General features: G+C 31.6%; 1 protein-coding gene across 6 annotated transcripts in view; it reads left to right on the forward strand.

The window, feature by feature from the left end:
• LOC127287127 (kinesin-like protein GA13060) overlaps positions 1–14,870 on the forward strand; it is a 375,235-nt gene that overhangs the window by 115,237 nt on the left and 245,128 nt on the right. For all 6 annotated transcript variants that reach the window (XR_007843837.1, XM_051313896.1, XM_051313892.1 and 3 more), the window contains exon 3: positions 14,403–14,541. Coding sequence is in view for 5 of the 6 variants with exons in the window: in XM_051313896.1 (XP_051169853.1) it covers positions 14,403–14,541 (139 nt within the window). In the remaining variant the exon portion in view is untranslated. The remainder of the gene's footprint in view (positions 1–14,402; positions 14,542–14,870) is intronic.

Raw genomic sequence — 14,870 nt, forward strand, 5'->3', positions numbered from 1 at the left:
TTTTTGGAAAATTGCTTTTACTAAAACCCATTGTTATTGTATATTAAATAATCTAAACTAAAAATGAGTTTGAATTTAATTCATTTTGAGTTGAGATTTTTTATGTATATGTATATGTTGAAACTAGATAGGTTATTTGGAAGTAAAACACGTATAAGATGAAAGATAAGAAATTGTAACAGATAAATTAAGACTTTATTGAACAATTGTAATGTTAATTTAACAAACGTAGAATTGACTTTAATGTAGATTCTTTACTGAATTCTTTAAGTGAGCCGTACAAAATTTAATGCTATCCGCAGTACTATATAATAGCACGACTGACAAAATCCTTCAACCCGGAATTGCACTCAGGTACCTCAAGTACCTGGTTTTCCCTTTCCACCTGAATTTTACTTAAGGGGTTTCCTAAATTTTTTTGCCCTAAAATAGAAGGTTTCTAAAAGATCGTGTACTCATAAGTTTTAAAATATAATTGATCAAAAGTTTTTACATGTTACTATATACGTCAAGAAGTATTTAAAAAAAAATTGCGATTTAAAAAAATATTATTATGCTCCTTCTACAGAGGTCGCTATGTACACTGGTCAAAATCAAGGTCCTTTACGGTAACCACTGTAGCTCATCGCAGAATCATCTAAAATAAAAAAATCAAACGTGATTTTAAAGTTTAAGACCTAATACAGGTCCTAAACCTCGAGATATTAAAAAAAATCAAAAATTAAAAAAATGGCAAGCTTTGGAACCCAAAAAACTGAAAAAACACCATTTTTTTGACAATCAATCACTCACAAAAACCTGATTATTGAATATTTTAAATATATTAGAGGTTTAGGACCTGCAAAAACTTTCACTGAATCGAATGCAACTTGAATTTTTGAAATCGGTCAAACGGTTTTTGAGTTCTACTGGTTACCATTTTTAAATATAGTGTTTTGAGAAAAAAGCGTTTAAAGTTTTGATATCAAAAGGTTATAATGAGTCAAGCAGAAGTAACTAAATCAGCTTGAAAATTCTTACTCAGGGGTTTTTGGGGTCGCTGATTACGAATATGATGTCAGATTTTAAAAATTCAAAATGGCGGATCCAATATGGCGGACATGAAAGTTAAAAATCAATTGCATTTACTCGAAACTTGGTACTCGGAGGTTTTTGGGGTCGCTGATTACGAATATGATGTCAGAATTTAAAAATTCAAAATGGCGGATCCAATATGGCGGACGAAAATTTTAATACTAATCGGATTTGCTCGAAAATGATGAAATGATATGAATATGATGAATTGTCCGTACTGGGTCCATGACCATATCGGGTTTATTATCAGCAAACCAAAAAACCTTTTTTATATTTGAATTTTCGAATTCTGTCATCATATTCGTAATCAGCGACCCCATAAACCCTTTCAGTAAGAATTTTGAGACAATCCAAGCATTTTTTAAAATTTGTCCGCCATCTTGGATCCGCCATTTTGAATTTTTAAAATATTACTTCAGATTTGTAATCATCGACCTCAGAAACCCCCAAGTAGTAAATTTCAAGCAAATCCAAGCATTTTTTAAAAAACTCGTCCGCCATATTGGATCCGCCATTTTGAAATTTGAAAAATGGACACCGGATTCGTAATCAGCGATTATAACCCCCGAGTAACGAATTTCAAGCAAATCCATTCGCTCGGTTTATCGTGGGCACGAAAGGGTTAATTATACGATCTGTAGACGTATATATATATGTATTTTGTTAAATAACTTAAGATTATGAGCGAATTACGATCTAATGATTTAACCACACATTCTTAACATACTTTCCTATCAAAAAATGAAAAAAAAAAAATCGATTTTTTTGACCAAAAAAATTTAGGAAACCCCTTAAAACCTTAAATATTTATAAATATCGTTGTATCTCCAACAGTTTAAAACAAAATTTAATGTTTGGAAATAGATTTGGAGACAATGTGATAGGAGTCATATATATAGTTGATAAAAATCTTTGGGATTCGCAGTGAATCGTGACTTGGAATTAATGTTTGACGAGTAAAAGAATAAGGTCGTCGCACCTCTTGAAGGTTAGGCCGGCTCGTAAATTCCTGATGAATATGGATGGGCGCGGTTGAAACACGCATTCGTGTTTTTCGCCAATTCGCACGTCGTCAATTTCCCTTGGCTTCTCTCTCTCTCTCTCTCTCTCTCTCTCTTTCTCTCTTTCTCTATCTCTCTCTTTCTCTATCTCTCTCAATTCGCGTTTCTTGTTGTTTGTTGCCTCTCTTTTACCTTTATCTCACTGGGTCTCTAGGTTAAGACACCTTTTATCGTTGAAACACGTACGTCGCGAGCTTTAAGATTTATGTATTTCATGCTCGTAAAATTTTGTTAGGACCATAATCATTTGCTGTGAATTTAACACGCAATTCATTTTTTCTTCCCAACGAGAAGCCATTTTTATTATTCAGAATTACTGTCCAATTTTCACATATAGAATATCATTAAAAGTTCCATTGTTAACGTTCTTTTTCTCACTATTCACTTTAAAGGTTCAAACAATTTTTTTCTTTAATATAATTTTTATTAAATTATATAAATTTATATATATTTCACTTGGAGCGCATCATTATTTGTATATTAAAGTTCGCATAAAATTTTGTGTTAACATTTTTCTTGAGCAGTGAAATTTAAATTGTGGTCTCAATTTTCACTTTAATGAAACGAAATTTAGTATTAAGATTTACGTTTATTAACCACATAGTCGAAACATTGTCAATTATTTGTCGGCACTTGAATACGACAATCAATGAATGGTTGTCTGCTCCAATTACGTTTTATGTGCTTGACGTACACAAATCAGAACATTAAATTAGTGTAACTTTCGACTAGATTGTCAACAACTATATATATATATATATATATATATATGAATAACAAACCAAAACGTTTACTCCAAACAAGCTTACGAATCAAATTAGTAATTACAAATCAAACTCAATATATGATTATTTGAAACTATTATTATGTATTATTTTCAAAATTGGATATTTTGACATATTAAATGAAATATTAATAAAAAAAAAGAAAAAATTCAAATCGATTTTCGGAAGTAATTTCGTAGACAGTATCGCTTGAACGTTAATGAAATCTCATGTCTGAAATACTATTGAATGACAAGACAACGCACTTATAGGGAGTCGTGATATCGAAGAGGGTTGCGTGAACGTAACCATGTTCATTTTAAGAGACTTTGCGTCGAATCGCAAAGTGGAATCACACACACACACTCTCTCTACATTTCTCGCGAAATGCAAATCCTTTGATTTCAATACTGTTTATAGTATTTAAATTTATGAAATATCATTAAATTCTCCGACAACCTAACTTAAACCAAATTTAACCCAAAAAATTATTAAACAGAATTTCTAATTAATAGAATTTTTATTTATTCGAAATTGCAAATGGCCGAACAAAGAATGAACTTTTTGGAACTTATAGTCCAAGAATTTTTTTTCTATCTAGATAAACAGAAAATAATAACTAATATCAAAATATAGTTTCACCAACTCTTGGATTAAAATCATCAGACATGTATATGAAATCGTAAATGAAGTAGAAGTTTGAGAGATGGAGCTTTAAGAGCTTTCGAAAGCTCACCAACTTGAAATGCTTGCGGAAATTATTATAACAGATATATTCAGTGTGCACTTCCGTAAGACGATATGGTATTTTGATTCTTATACATATATATACATATATATAAATGCGCGCCCCAAAAGCGAGCTCTGGTGCTTTTCCAACATTGCCTGGGATTTCCAACCCTCTAGTGAACAATGCGAGGGTTGGCATATAGTCGTTTCTCTGTGCGGTGATATTATGATAATACAGTAAACTTATATTCATATGCAAGGGGATCTTCTCACAAGACAAGTGGGCCAAGAAGGCGTATGCGGAATTTCGTGGCCCTAATGTAATTCGATCGACACTTTAGCCTCTCAAAAGATGATGGAATGCCTCAGCAAAATATCATATTTAGGGGGCGGTTCAAAAAAGTTTTTTTCATATATATATAAAAACATTTATTTAAGATTTCTATGTTCTATTTTTAAAGATTTTTTTCTTTAAAAACAAAATTTTTTTCCAAATATTAATCAAAAAATTTTATGTTTTTCTTGATTCTCTTTGATAAGAATATACTAAAATTTATATATATAACATTAATAAATAATATATAAAACTTTTATATATTATTTTCTCTCGTATAAATAGAATTTGTAACGCTAATCAAGTTTACAGTATTAAAAATCCTATAAAATGGTTTTATCTTATCAAAGAGGAAAAAAAAAAAAAAAAACATGATCGCCACTCGAAGGTGTAGGAAAATAAAACGTCTCGACTAATTACACCTGCTGCTCACTCATCCAAAGAGAATTACGATATCCTTAACATAGAAATAATCTAGGAAACACGCAACTGGATTGGAATCTCGGCTACCGTGAAGATAAAAAAAAAAAAAAAAAAGAAAATCTAAAGCACCGTGTCGTGATTGCCGATGATCATCTTTGCTATGATTCTCGACATTTTTGATACGTTCATTCACTTCATCATAATCCTCATGTTCAGACCTGTTTGTATATATATATATATATAAACATTGGTTTGTTCTCATGTTAATGATTGTGATGTAATTAATGAGACGCTCGCAGCTATGATATCTAATGGGTGGTCCAGAGACTACAATTTCGAATCTCCATAAACATTATTTATTATTTATCTTTGATTTAAAATGTAATTATCCACGTATTATTTTAGTATATACAAATAGGTAATAATTTAGTTCTATATACAATATATATATATAACAATAGTATTTACATTCTAATCAAATTTCAATTATTTCTGTTTTTAAACATTAAAAAGTAATCAAATAGAACATCTATTTTAGCCAGTACTGGCTCAATGTCGGCTCAGTACTGATTTCCGAGAAATTCAGTAGACTGCCCAGAGTCAGCTGCCAATATTGAACCAGTATTGCGTCAGTAGTAAACTGTTATAATACTGCAAAAAAAATCCCCTAATTTTTTAGTTAATTCTCAAGCTTCACGCAATTTTTGAACTAATTTTGCAAATTCCGCGAAATTCGTGATCTGGTTTCGTAGAATCTCCAATTCCGTGATATAATTACGCGAAATCCGCGACCTAATTTATCCAATTACGCGGAATTCGTGACCTAATTTATCGAGTTTCCTAATCTAATTACGCAGAATCAGTGACATAATTTCGCGCAATCCGTGAACTAATTTCTTCAATTCTGTGATCGAATTAAACGAAATCCGTGACCTAATTTTTCGAATTTCGTGATCTAATTACGCGGAATTCGTGACCTAATTTATCGAATTTCCTGATCTAATTACTCGGAATCAGTGACCTAATTTCTTCAATTCCGCGATCTAATTACGCGAAATCCGTAATTTAATTACGCGCAATTCGTGAATTAATTTCTCCAATTCCGTGATCTAATTACGCGAAATCCGTGACCTAATTTATCGAATTTCACGATTTAATTACGCGGAATTCGTAACCTAATTTATCGAGTTTCCTAATCTAATTACGCGGAATCAGTGACATAATTTCGCGCAATCCGTGAACTAATTTCTCCAATTCTGTGGTCGAATTAAACGAAATCCGTGACCTAATTTTTCGAATTTCGTGATCTAATTACGCGGAATTCGTGATCTAATTTATCGAATTTCGTGATTTAATTACGCGGAATCCGTCACTTAAATTATCGAATTTTGTGATCTAATTACGCGGAAACCGTAATTTAATTACGCCCAATTCGTGAATTAATTTCTCCAATTCCGTGATCTAATTACGCGGAATCCGTAATTTAATTACGCCCAATTCGTGAATTAATTTCTCCAATTCCGTGATCTAATTACGCGAAATCCGTGACCTAATTTTTCGAATTTTGTGATCTAATTACGCGGAATTCGTGACCTAATTTATCGAATTTCCTGATCTAATTACGCGGAAACAGTGACCTAATTTCTTCAATTCCGTGATCTAATTACGCGAAATCCGTCACTTAAATTATTGAATTTCGTGATTTAATTACGCGGAATCCGTAATTTAATTACGCCCAATTCGTGAATTAATTTCTCCAATTCCGTGATCTAATTACGCGAAATCCGTCACCTAATTTATCGAATTTCGTGATTTAATTACGCGGAATTCATGATCTAATTTATCGAGTTTCCTAATCTAATTACGCAGAATCAGTGACATAATTTCGCGCAATCCGTGAACTAATTTCTTCAATTCCGTAATCTAATTACGCGAAATCCGTGACCTAATTTATCGAATTTCGTGATCTAAATACGCGGATTTCGTGACCTAATTTATCGAATTTCCTGATCTAATTACGCGGAATCAGTGACCTATTTTCTTCAATTCCGTGATCTAATTACGCGAAATCCGTCACTTAAATTATCGAATGTTGTGATCCAGTTACGCGGAATCCGTAATTTAATTACGCGCAATTCGTGAATTAATTTCTCCAATTCCGTGATCTAATTACGCGAAATCCGTGACATAATTTATCGAATTTCGTGATATAATTACGCGAAATCCGCGACCTAATTTATCGAATTTCCTGATCTAATTACGCGGAATCAGTGACCTAATTTCTTCAGTTCCGTGATCTAATTACGCGGAATCCGTAATTTAATTACGCGAAATCCGTGACCTAATTTATCGAATTTCGTGATTTAATTACGCGAAAATTCGTGACCTAATTTATCGAGTTTCCTAATCTAATTACGCGGAATCAGTGACATAATTTCGCGCATTTAAAATGTAATTATCCACGTATTATTTTAGTATATACAAATAGGTAATAATTTAGTTCTATATACAATATATATATATAACAATAGTATTTACATTCTAATCAAATTTCTATTATTTCTGTTTTTAAACATTAAAAAGTAATCAAATAGAACATCTATTTTAGCCAGTACTGGCTCAATGTCGGGTTCAGTACTGATTTCCGAGAAATTCAGTAAACTGTCCAGAGTCCGCTGCCAATACTGAACCAGTATTGCGTCAGTAGTAAACTGTTATAATATTGCAAAAAAATCCCCTAATTTTTTAGTTTTTGAGAATAGGCGAAGAAAATTCACATCGAAATTTTTCTCTCTCTCTATGAGGAATAATAAGCAAAATAATAAAACACATATATCTTCTGTAAGATATCTAACAGATGAATATTAGATGCTTTTTCTTCTCATGAAGGAAGTGTGAGAGTGAAAGGAATAATAAAAAAAAGGAAGAAATTGTAAAGATGTGTTTCCTGTTTCTTTTCCATCGACTTGTTAGTGGATGGCAAAAAAAAAGGTCTGTTCTGACTCTCGGCTTATGGGTTCCATACACAGATATAGGGACGGTCGTCGGTTCTCGCGCGCAGTTCTGAGAAAGATAGTGTCTGCTCTGATTCGACTCCCTCACATGCATAACTTACTGAGGATGCAGAAGCCTCCCATAAAAAAGAAGGAGACTATAACTACACACACCGATGCATTCAGATAATTCAATAAGATTGTGAACCGTTGCTAAAAAAAAAAAAAAAAAATGTTAAGGGCCCACATTATCCGATATTTTATCTTCCAACGCATCAATGTGTACCAAATGTATATTCAATGTAAAATATAAATTATTAAGGTAGCATAACTTAAAATTACAAAATATATTATGTTACACATATAAATATATATTTTTTTTAATAATTAAAAATTACTCAATAATTTATCCGTATTGTAAATTCTCATTGGGATTATCATTCTCATTGAAAAAAAGTATATTGAGATATAAATTAATGAAAGTGTTTTGATATAATGAAGATACTATTTGATCCCTTTTTAATTCTGATTTAATTAAATTCCCTTGGGAATTATAAAACATTCCCGCAGGAATTCAATTAAGATTCTTGTGGAGAATGTTGATTAAATCAACGTTTTTCTAGAACATGAGATATCATTTTCTGAATTCTTTGATATCGTCCCCCTTTTTTTTTTTTGATTGATTGAAAATATGAGATTTTTGTATTTTGTGCTTTTTAGAATAGCCACTAAATCAATGGCCATTAAATTCGGTAGCAGTTTTTAGTTCCCTCGAGATATATATTGTTCTCCTTCTTCTTCTTCTTCTTCTTTCCTTGAACAATGGGTTACAAATCAAACGCTGGATTCTGCTAAATCTCGTTTTCAATCCGGCTTCGTAGGTCCTCGAAGGTCGTCTCATTTTAAAATACACTTCTCAATATTAAGGGTGCCCATTTTATTTTGGTTCTATTTTTTTTTTTTTTTAATATTAAAGGTTTGAGATGACAACAAAAGCATTTTGCAAAGAAAATTTTTTACAACCAAATTTTGGTTCTTTCAATCAAATTTGTTGAAAAATTAAACTTTCGTTGTTCCAAATGAAATTTAATAAATACTAAACTTTGGTTAACACAAGTAAATAAAAAAAATAAAGGAATTTTGTTTTAAATAAAGTTTGATTCGAACAACCAAAATTTTTGTTAATTTCTTTAAAATCGTCATTTAATTTTGATACATTTTCCGCTACTTTTGGTTTCAAGAATTTTATATAAATATTTCATATCAGGTAAAAATCATATAATGAAGAGAATGGAGCATTCTTAAAATGTTATCATATTGAAGTCTCCCTGATCTTGGTTGGTTTACATTTCACCAAATTTTGAATCGTTTAACTTTATCAAAACTTTCTTCCTTACGTAACCAATTTTTTGGAATATTCTACAAAATATATATATTCTGCTTACAAAGTTGAAAATGCTGATTTTCTTCTTATACTTAGTGTCTTAAATTTTTCAATTTTGTTTCTTTTTCTTTTGAAGAGTAATTTTTATTTTCCTTCATTGTTTTAATAAAAATTTACACTTAACTTAAAAATATCAAATTTTACTGAGAATTTGAAAATTTATAAAGAATTATTGAAATGTCATTGATCTTACCGATTTTATGTTGCAAGTAAATTATGATTTTAATCACTTCATTCAATTTGCGACAAGAGCAAAGTTCACAAATGTATAGATAATTATCGATGACAGTGTGAATTTATACGATTTGTTTTAAGAAACAAGAAACAAACAAATCGCGTACAAATCATTCCTCGATTACAAAGCAGATAAATGAAATTCCAACTTGGATTTCAGTTTTTTTTTTCAAACTATACTAATTCTGATTCATCATGAGAATTTCAATTGAAACGTAACTTTTTAAAATTAGTTGAAAAAAAAAATTGAACAAAAAGTAGGATATCTAGATTTGAATCATATGGTCATTTTTAAGGGATATTGGTTTCGCATTTTCCAAGCATAATGCTCGATGAAGCTTCAGTATAGTTGGCAAGTTATCGCGCGCGTGCACGTCATCCCTTCGACTACTGATCGTACGTTAAGTGCATAATGGATGGCAATTTCGTGCAGCTCTTGCTCGAAACGACCACGTAAAGAGAGAGATTCCTGAAACTAAAACGTACACGATATCCAACTATCTCTTTCCCTCTAGAATTAAGGATCGATTTTGATTCCTCTAAATAGTCCGAGTTTACACACATACACATACACCTTAAATCGTACATGCAACTCCAGCTTCCGTTTGCAATCTTCTGATCAAATTACTACTAGTCGACAATATATAAATGATAGTATTCCAATTCCACAATAAAAACAGGATTATGAAATGTAAATTTGTATCTTCATTTATGAATCTTTTCAGGTGCATATAATATTCCGAATATTCAAAATTACACTTCTTCAAGGATATAAAAAATTTGTAAAAGGATTATTGTTGAAAATTTTTTTTAAATGCAACAGCAGAAATTTAAAAATTATATATTTTTAACTTTAGAATTTTTTAGAATATAAAAAAAGTATTTTGGCAAATCGACAGCAGAGGCAATGAACGTTAACTTATTGAGATTATCGTTCGCGAAATCGTAAACTTTGGTTATATATATATGTATTTGTGTGTTCCTATTGAGAACTCGAAGTCAGGAAGAATTGTGGTCCAGATCCGACTTGGCCCTTCTCGCTTACGTTTTATTTACAAGTTATATAGTCTCTCATACACTAACAGTTTGGGGGCTTCCTTATTAAAAAAACAGGTTTTTTTTATTTATTCCACCTTTATGGTTCCTAGCACCCGAAACTTTTTCTTAACCAGACACAACCAGTTTAAATTTTTTTTTTTTTTTTTATTTGTCCCTTCTTTGAATAATAATTCGATATTTAAATTACAAATGTCGCTTCTTATAAAAGCATCCATTTGTTAAAAGTCCGCAAATAAATGTATATCACGTTCCTTAGAAAAATGGGTCAAAATGTGAATTTTTCTTTTTTTTTTTGAAATGTTTACAATTGTGTTAAAATTTAAGAACAACTTTAGCGTTTTTCTCAAAAAAAATAAACTCTATTGAAAAAACAGAAGTTAGAAATTTTTTTTTCTCAAAATACCATTTTTGAGATAATATATATATATATATCATCTCACATTATAAAAATGTAAAAAATTGCTTTTAACTTCATTTTATTACTATATAGAAGAACGTCTATTTTTTTCTCCCCTTTTCTCCTCCACTTGTTATTAACTCCCACATCAATAATTCTGCTATAAACTGGAAAGAGGAAGTGCCTTGTTGCGTAGATATATATCCAAGAGAACCCACGTGTTTTTCATTCTTCAATACGCGCGGCATTCCCCTGCGTACACGCACCTCTTGCTGAAGAATGTAACTGAGATCGCAAAAGAGAATTGAAAAGAGAAAGAAGAAGAAGAAGAAGATAATTGTCTCTTCTTTCCTCATGATTTCTCGCCGAAAATATAATGTAAAAATTTAATTTTTTACACATACAAGGTATATAACAAGTTGAAGAAAAAAAAACCCCTAATTTTTTAGTTAATTCTCAAGCTTCACGCAATTTTTGAACTAATTTTGCAAATTCCGCGAAATTCGTGATCTAGTTTCGCAGAATCTCCAATTCCGTGATATAATTACGCGAAATGCGCGACATAATTTATCTAATTACGCGAAATTCGTGACCTAATTTATCGAGTTTCCTAATCTAATTACGCGGAAACTGTGACCTAATTTCTTCAATTCCGTGATCTAATTACGCGAAATCCGTCACTTAAATTATCGAATTTTGTGATCTAATTACGCGGAATCCGTAATTTAATTACGCGCAATTCGTGAATTAATTTCTCCAAATTCCGTGATCTAATTACGCAAAATCCGTGACCTAATTTATCCAATTTCGTGATTTAATTACGCGAAATCCGCGACCTAATTTATCTAATTACGCGGAATTCGTGACCTTATTTATCGAGTTTCCTAATCTAATTACGCGGAATCAGTGACATAATTTCGCGCAATCCGTGATCTAATTACGCGAAATCCGTCACTTAAATGATCGAATTTTGTAATTTAATTACGCGCAATTCGTGAATTAATTTCTCCAATTCCGTGATCTAATTACGCGAAATCCGTGACCTAATTTATCCAATTTCGTGATTTAATTACGCGAAATCCGCGACCTAATTTATCTAATTACGCGGAATTCGTGACCTTATTTATCGAGTTTTCTAATCTAATTACGCGGAATCAGTGACATAATTTCGCGCAATCCGTGAACTAATTTCTTCAATTCTGTGATCTAATTACGCGAAATCCGTGACCTAATTTATCGAATTTCGTGATTTAATTACGCGAAATTCGTGACCTAATTTATCGAGTTTCCTGATCTAATTACGCGGAATCAGTGACATAATTTCGCGTAATCCGTGAACTAATTTCTCCAATTCTGTGATCGAATGAAACGTAATCCGTGACCTAATTTCTCCAATTCCGTGATCGAATGAAACGTAATCCGTGACCTAATTTCTCCAATTCCGTGATCTAATTACGCGTAATCCGTAACCTAATTTATCGAATTTCCTGATCTAATTACGCGGAAACAGTGACCTAATTTCTTAAATTCCGTGATCTAATTACGCGAAATCCGTCACTTAAATTATCGAATTTCGTGATTTTAATTACACGGAATTCGTGACCTAATTTATCGAGTTTCCTAATCTAATTACTCGGAATCAGTGACATAATTTCGCGCAATCCGTGAACTAATTTCTCCAATTCTGTGATCGAATGAAACGAAATCGTGATCTAATTTATCGAATTTCGTGATCTAATTACGTGGAATTCGTGACGTAATTTATCGAATTTCCTGATCTAATTACGCGGAATCAGTGACCTAATTTCTTCAATTCCGTGATCTAATTACGCGGAATCAGTAATTTAATTACGCGCAATACGCAAATTAATTTCTCCAATTCCGTGATATAATTACGTGAAATCCTTGACCTAATTTATCAAATTTCGTGATTTAATTACGCGGAATTCGTGATCTAATTTATCGAATTTTCTAATCTAATTACGCGGAATCAGTGACATAATTTCGCGCAATCCGTGAACTAATTTCTCCAATCCTGGGGTCGGATTAAACGAAATCCGTGACCTAATTTTGCAAATCCCGTGATCTAAATACGTGAAATCTGTTTCATATTTTCGCGGAATCTGCGATCTAATTTCTCGAAAGAATTAAATTAAAAAACATATTTAAAAAAAACGATTATTTGAGAGAATAGTCGAGAATATTTTCTAGAAAATATCCTTATAGTTGACCATAAATTTTAGAAAATTAAAAAAAAAAAAAATCGAAATTGTTCCCGGCCATTTAAATACTCTGATTTTTTCATATGACTTTTCTTGACTTCCTTGATCGTTAGACACCATGATATATTAAATATATTAGAGGATATCTCAGTAATGAAAGATTCCCTTACAGTTGTGAATTGCAAGCGTAAATAGAAGCTAGTTAGGTACAATATTACCAGGGTTAATATGAAGCAAGTCACGTTTATCTTGAGAAATGTTAGCGCCTCGATGAACGTGGATAATCATAGGATATTATGTTTCTTGAACTTCCTCCAAGAATGTTGTCTGAAAGTGTAACTTACTTTAGAAATGAAGATATTAAAGTCTGAAAGGCAATTTAGTTCGTTCCAAGATATTTTTATATCATGAAATATTTTTTTTTCCATCAATGAAAACGCTTACTAACATCAATTCAAAGAAACATAGTTTCATAAATATAACATTAACATACGTAAATAATAATTCCTAGTTTCAATAACAGATGTAACGGAAAAATTATATATTATATAAATCTAGGTCATAAAAAAAATTGCAATATTTCTGTTAATTGAAATAAAAACTGGTTGTGCATTATAAGAGATAGAATCTTGAAAAATATGAGCTTGTTTCTTCACCTTTTTTTTTTTTTTTTTTTGGAGAATGCGATTTAGTAAAATCTCTTGATCATGTATATTGAGGGAAACTGTTATTCTAACGACACTGTTTTCAGCATGATACTGTATGGAGATATTCCTACCGTGACGATAATAGTTCGAAGAAACACGAGAGCGAAACCCATTTATAAGCCATAATTTAACTAGAGACCTAAACCAACAGCAAACCGGCCCACGACAGAAACGTGCAGGAGGTGCGAAGCGATAAATTCTCATAATTCACTTATGGCGAATTCCAAACTCGACCTAACGAACGAAAGGCAGGAAACGAAGAAGGGACATAAACCAGCTTCTGAATATGGATGCGCTTTTCCAGCTTTGCGTGTAGTAAAACGAGTATACTATATATGCCATTGAAAGTTATACTTTAAGTTGTACATATATGATTTAAACTAGGTCAATCTATTTGCCCTCATTCTAATATTGTTATATTATTTGTTAAATTTTTTAAAAATTATCAAGCCGATGAGATAATAGGGAAAAACACCAATAATAAATATTTTTGTATATAATACAAAAAATAGTAGATTTTACCTTCCAATGGAATTCCCCAAAAATTGCTCCCAAGGGTTGTCAACTCCCTTAATTTTTTTTTTTTTCTACATTATTTATAAACCATTTTTTTAATAGAAGACACACATGGTTATAAGTGAACAATAAATATATGATATTTAAACGATCGATCGAGTCTCCATTTACATGAGCATAAAATTGGCTGTAACAAAATTTTATGGTAAACGATATGGGATTCCAGTTATTCAGGCATATGAGAAGCATCGCAAACCATAAATTTATTGATTCAAAAAACGGAAATTTTCTACGTGGTTTGAGAAAGAAATACGATTATTCGCGCGCTATTGTATATATATATATATATGGTTTCACACGAGATCGCTATCTTCTTTGGAAAATAGCTTATATGATGACTGTTATTGTAAAAATAACATAACACGCCCATATTTGTTTGTTCCAGAAACAATGCTAATGTGGTGGAACCCCCTACTGTTCCAATACACAAAAAGGAACCTCGCGAGAACATTGCCAGAATTGCAAAGCGTTATCTCGATGATAACATGCAGCAGGCGTGGATCAATCCTCGTCTAATATCAATGGTGAGTAAATCCCATATTTTTTTTCTTCTTTTGTCAAAATTAAAAGAGCCTCGGCAAAAAGTGCCCCTTTTTCGTACCTCGAATTTTGAAACTTTTTTTATGCCAAATGGTTACATATGATGACCCAATAATCCCTGCAAAATTTCAAGATGAGCATGTGCCCCCTTTCCGAAATACAGGGGGTCAAAGGGGGCCATGTCCAAAATTAGAATATGCAATATAATCGAATAATAATGTTAAAAAAAATCAGACCAAATGGTTCCCTTAAGATTTTCATCTGCTGATTACGAATCTAAAGTCCGTTTTTAAAAATTCTAAATGGCGGATCC

This window comes from Leptopilina boulardi, unplaced genomic scaffold, assembly GCF_019393585.1.
Source record: "Leptopilina boulardi isolate dan_hultmark-lab unplaced genomic scaffold, ZJU_Lbou_2.1 LbouV2_368, whole genome shotgun sequence".
Lineage (NCBI taxonomy): Eukaryota > Metazoa > Arthropoda > Insecta > Hymenoptera > Figitidae > Leptopilina > Leptopilina boulardi.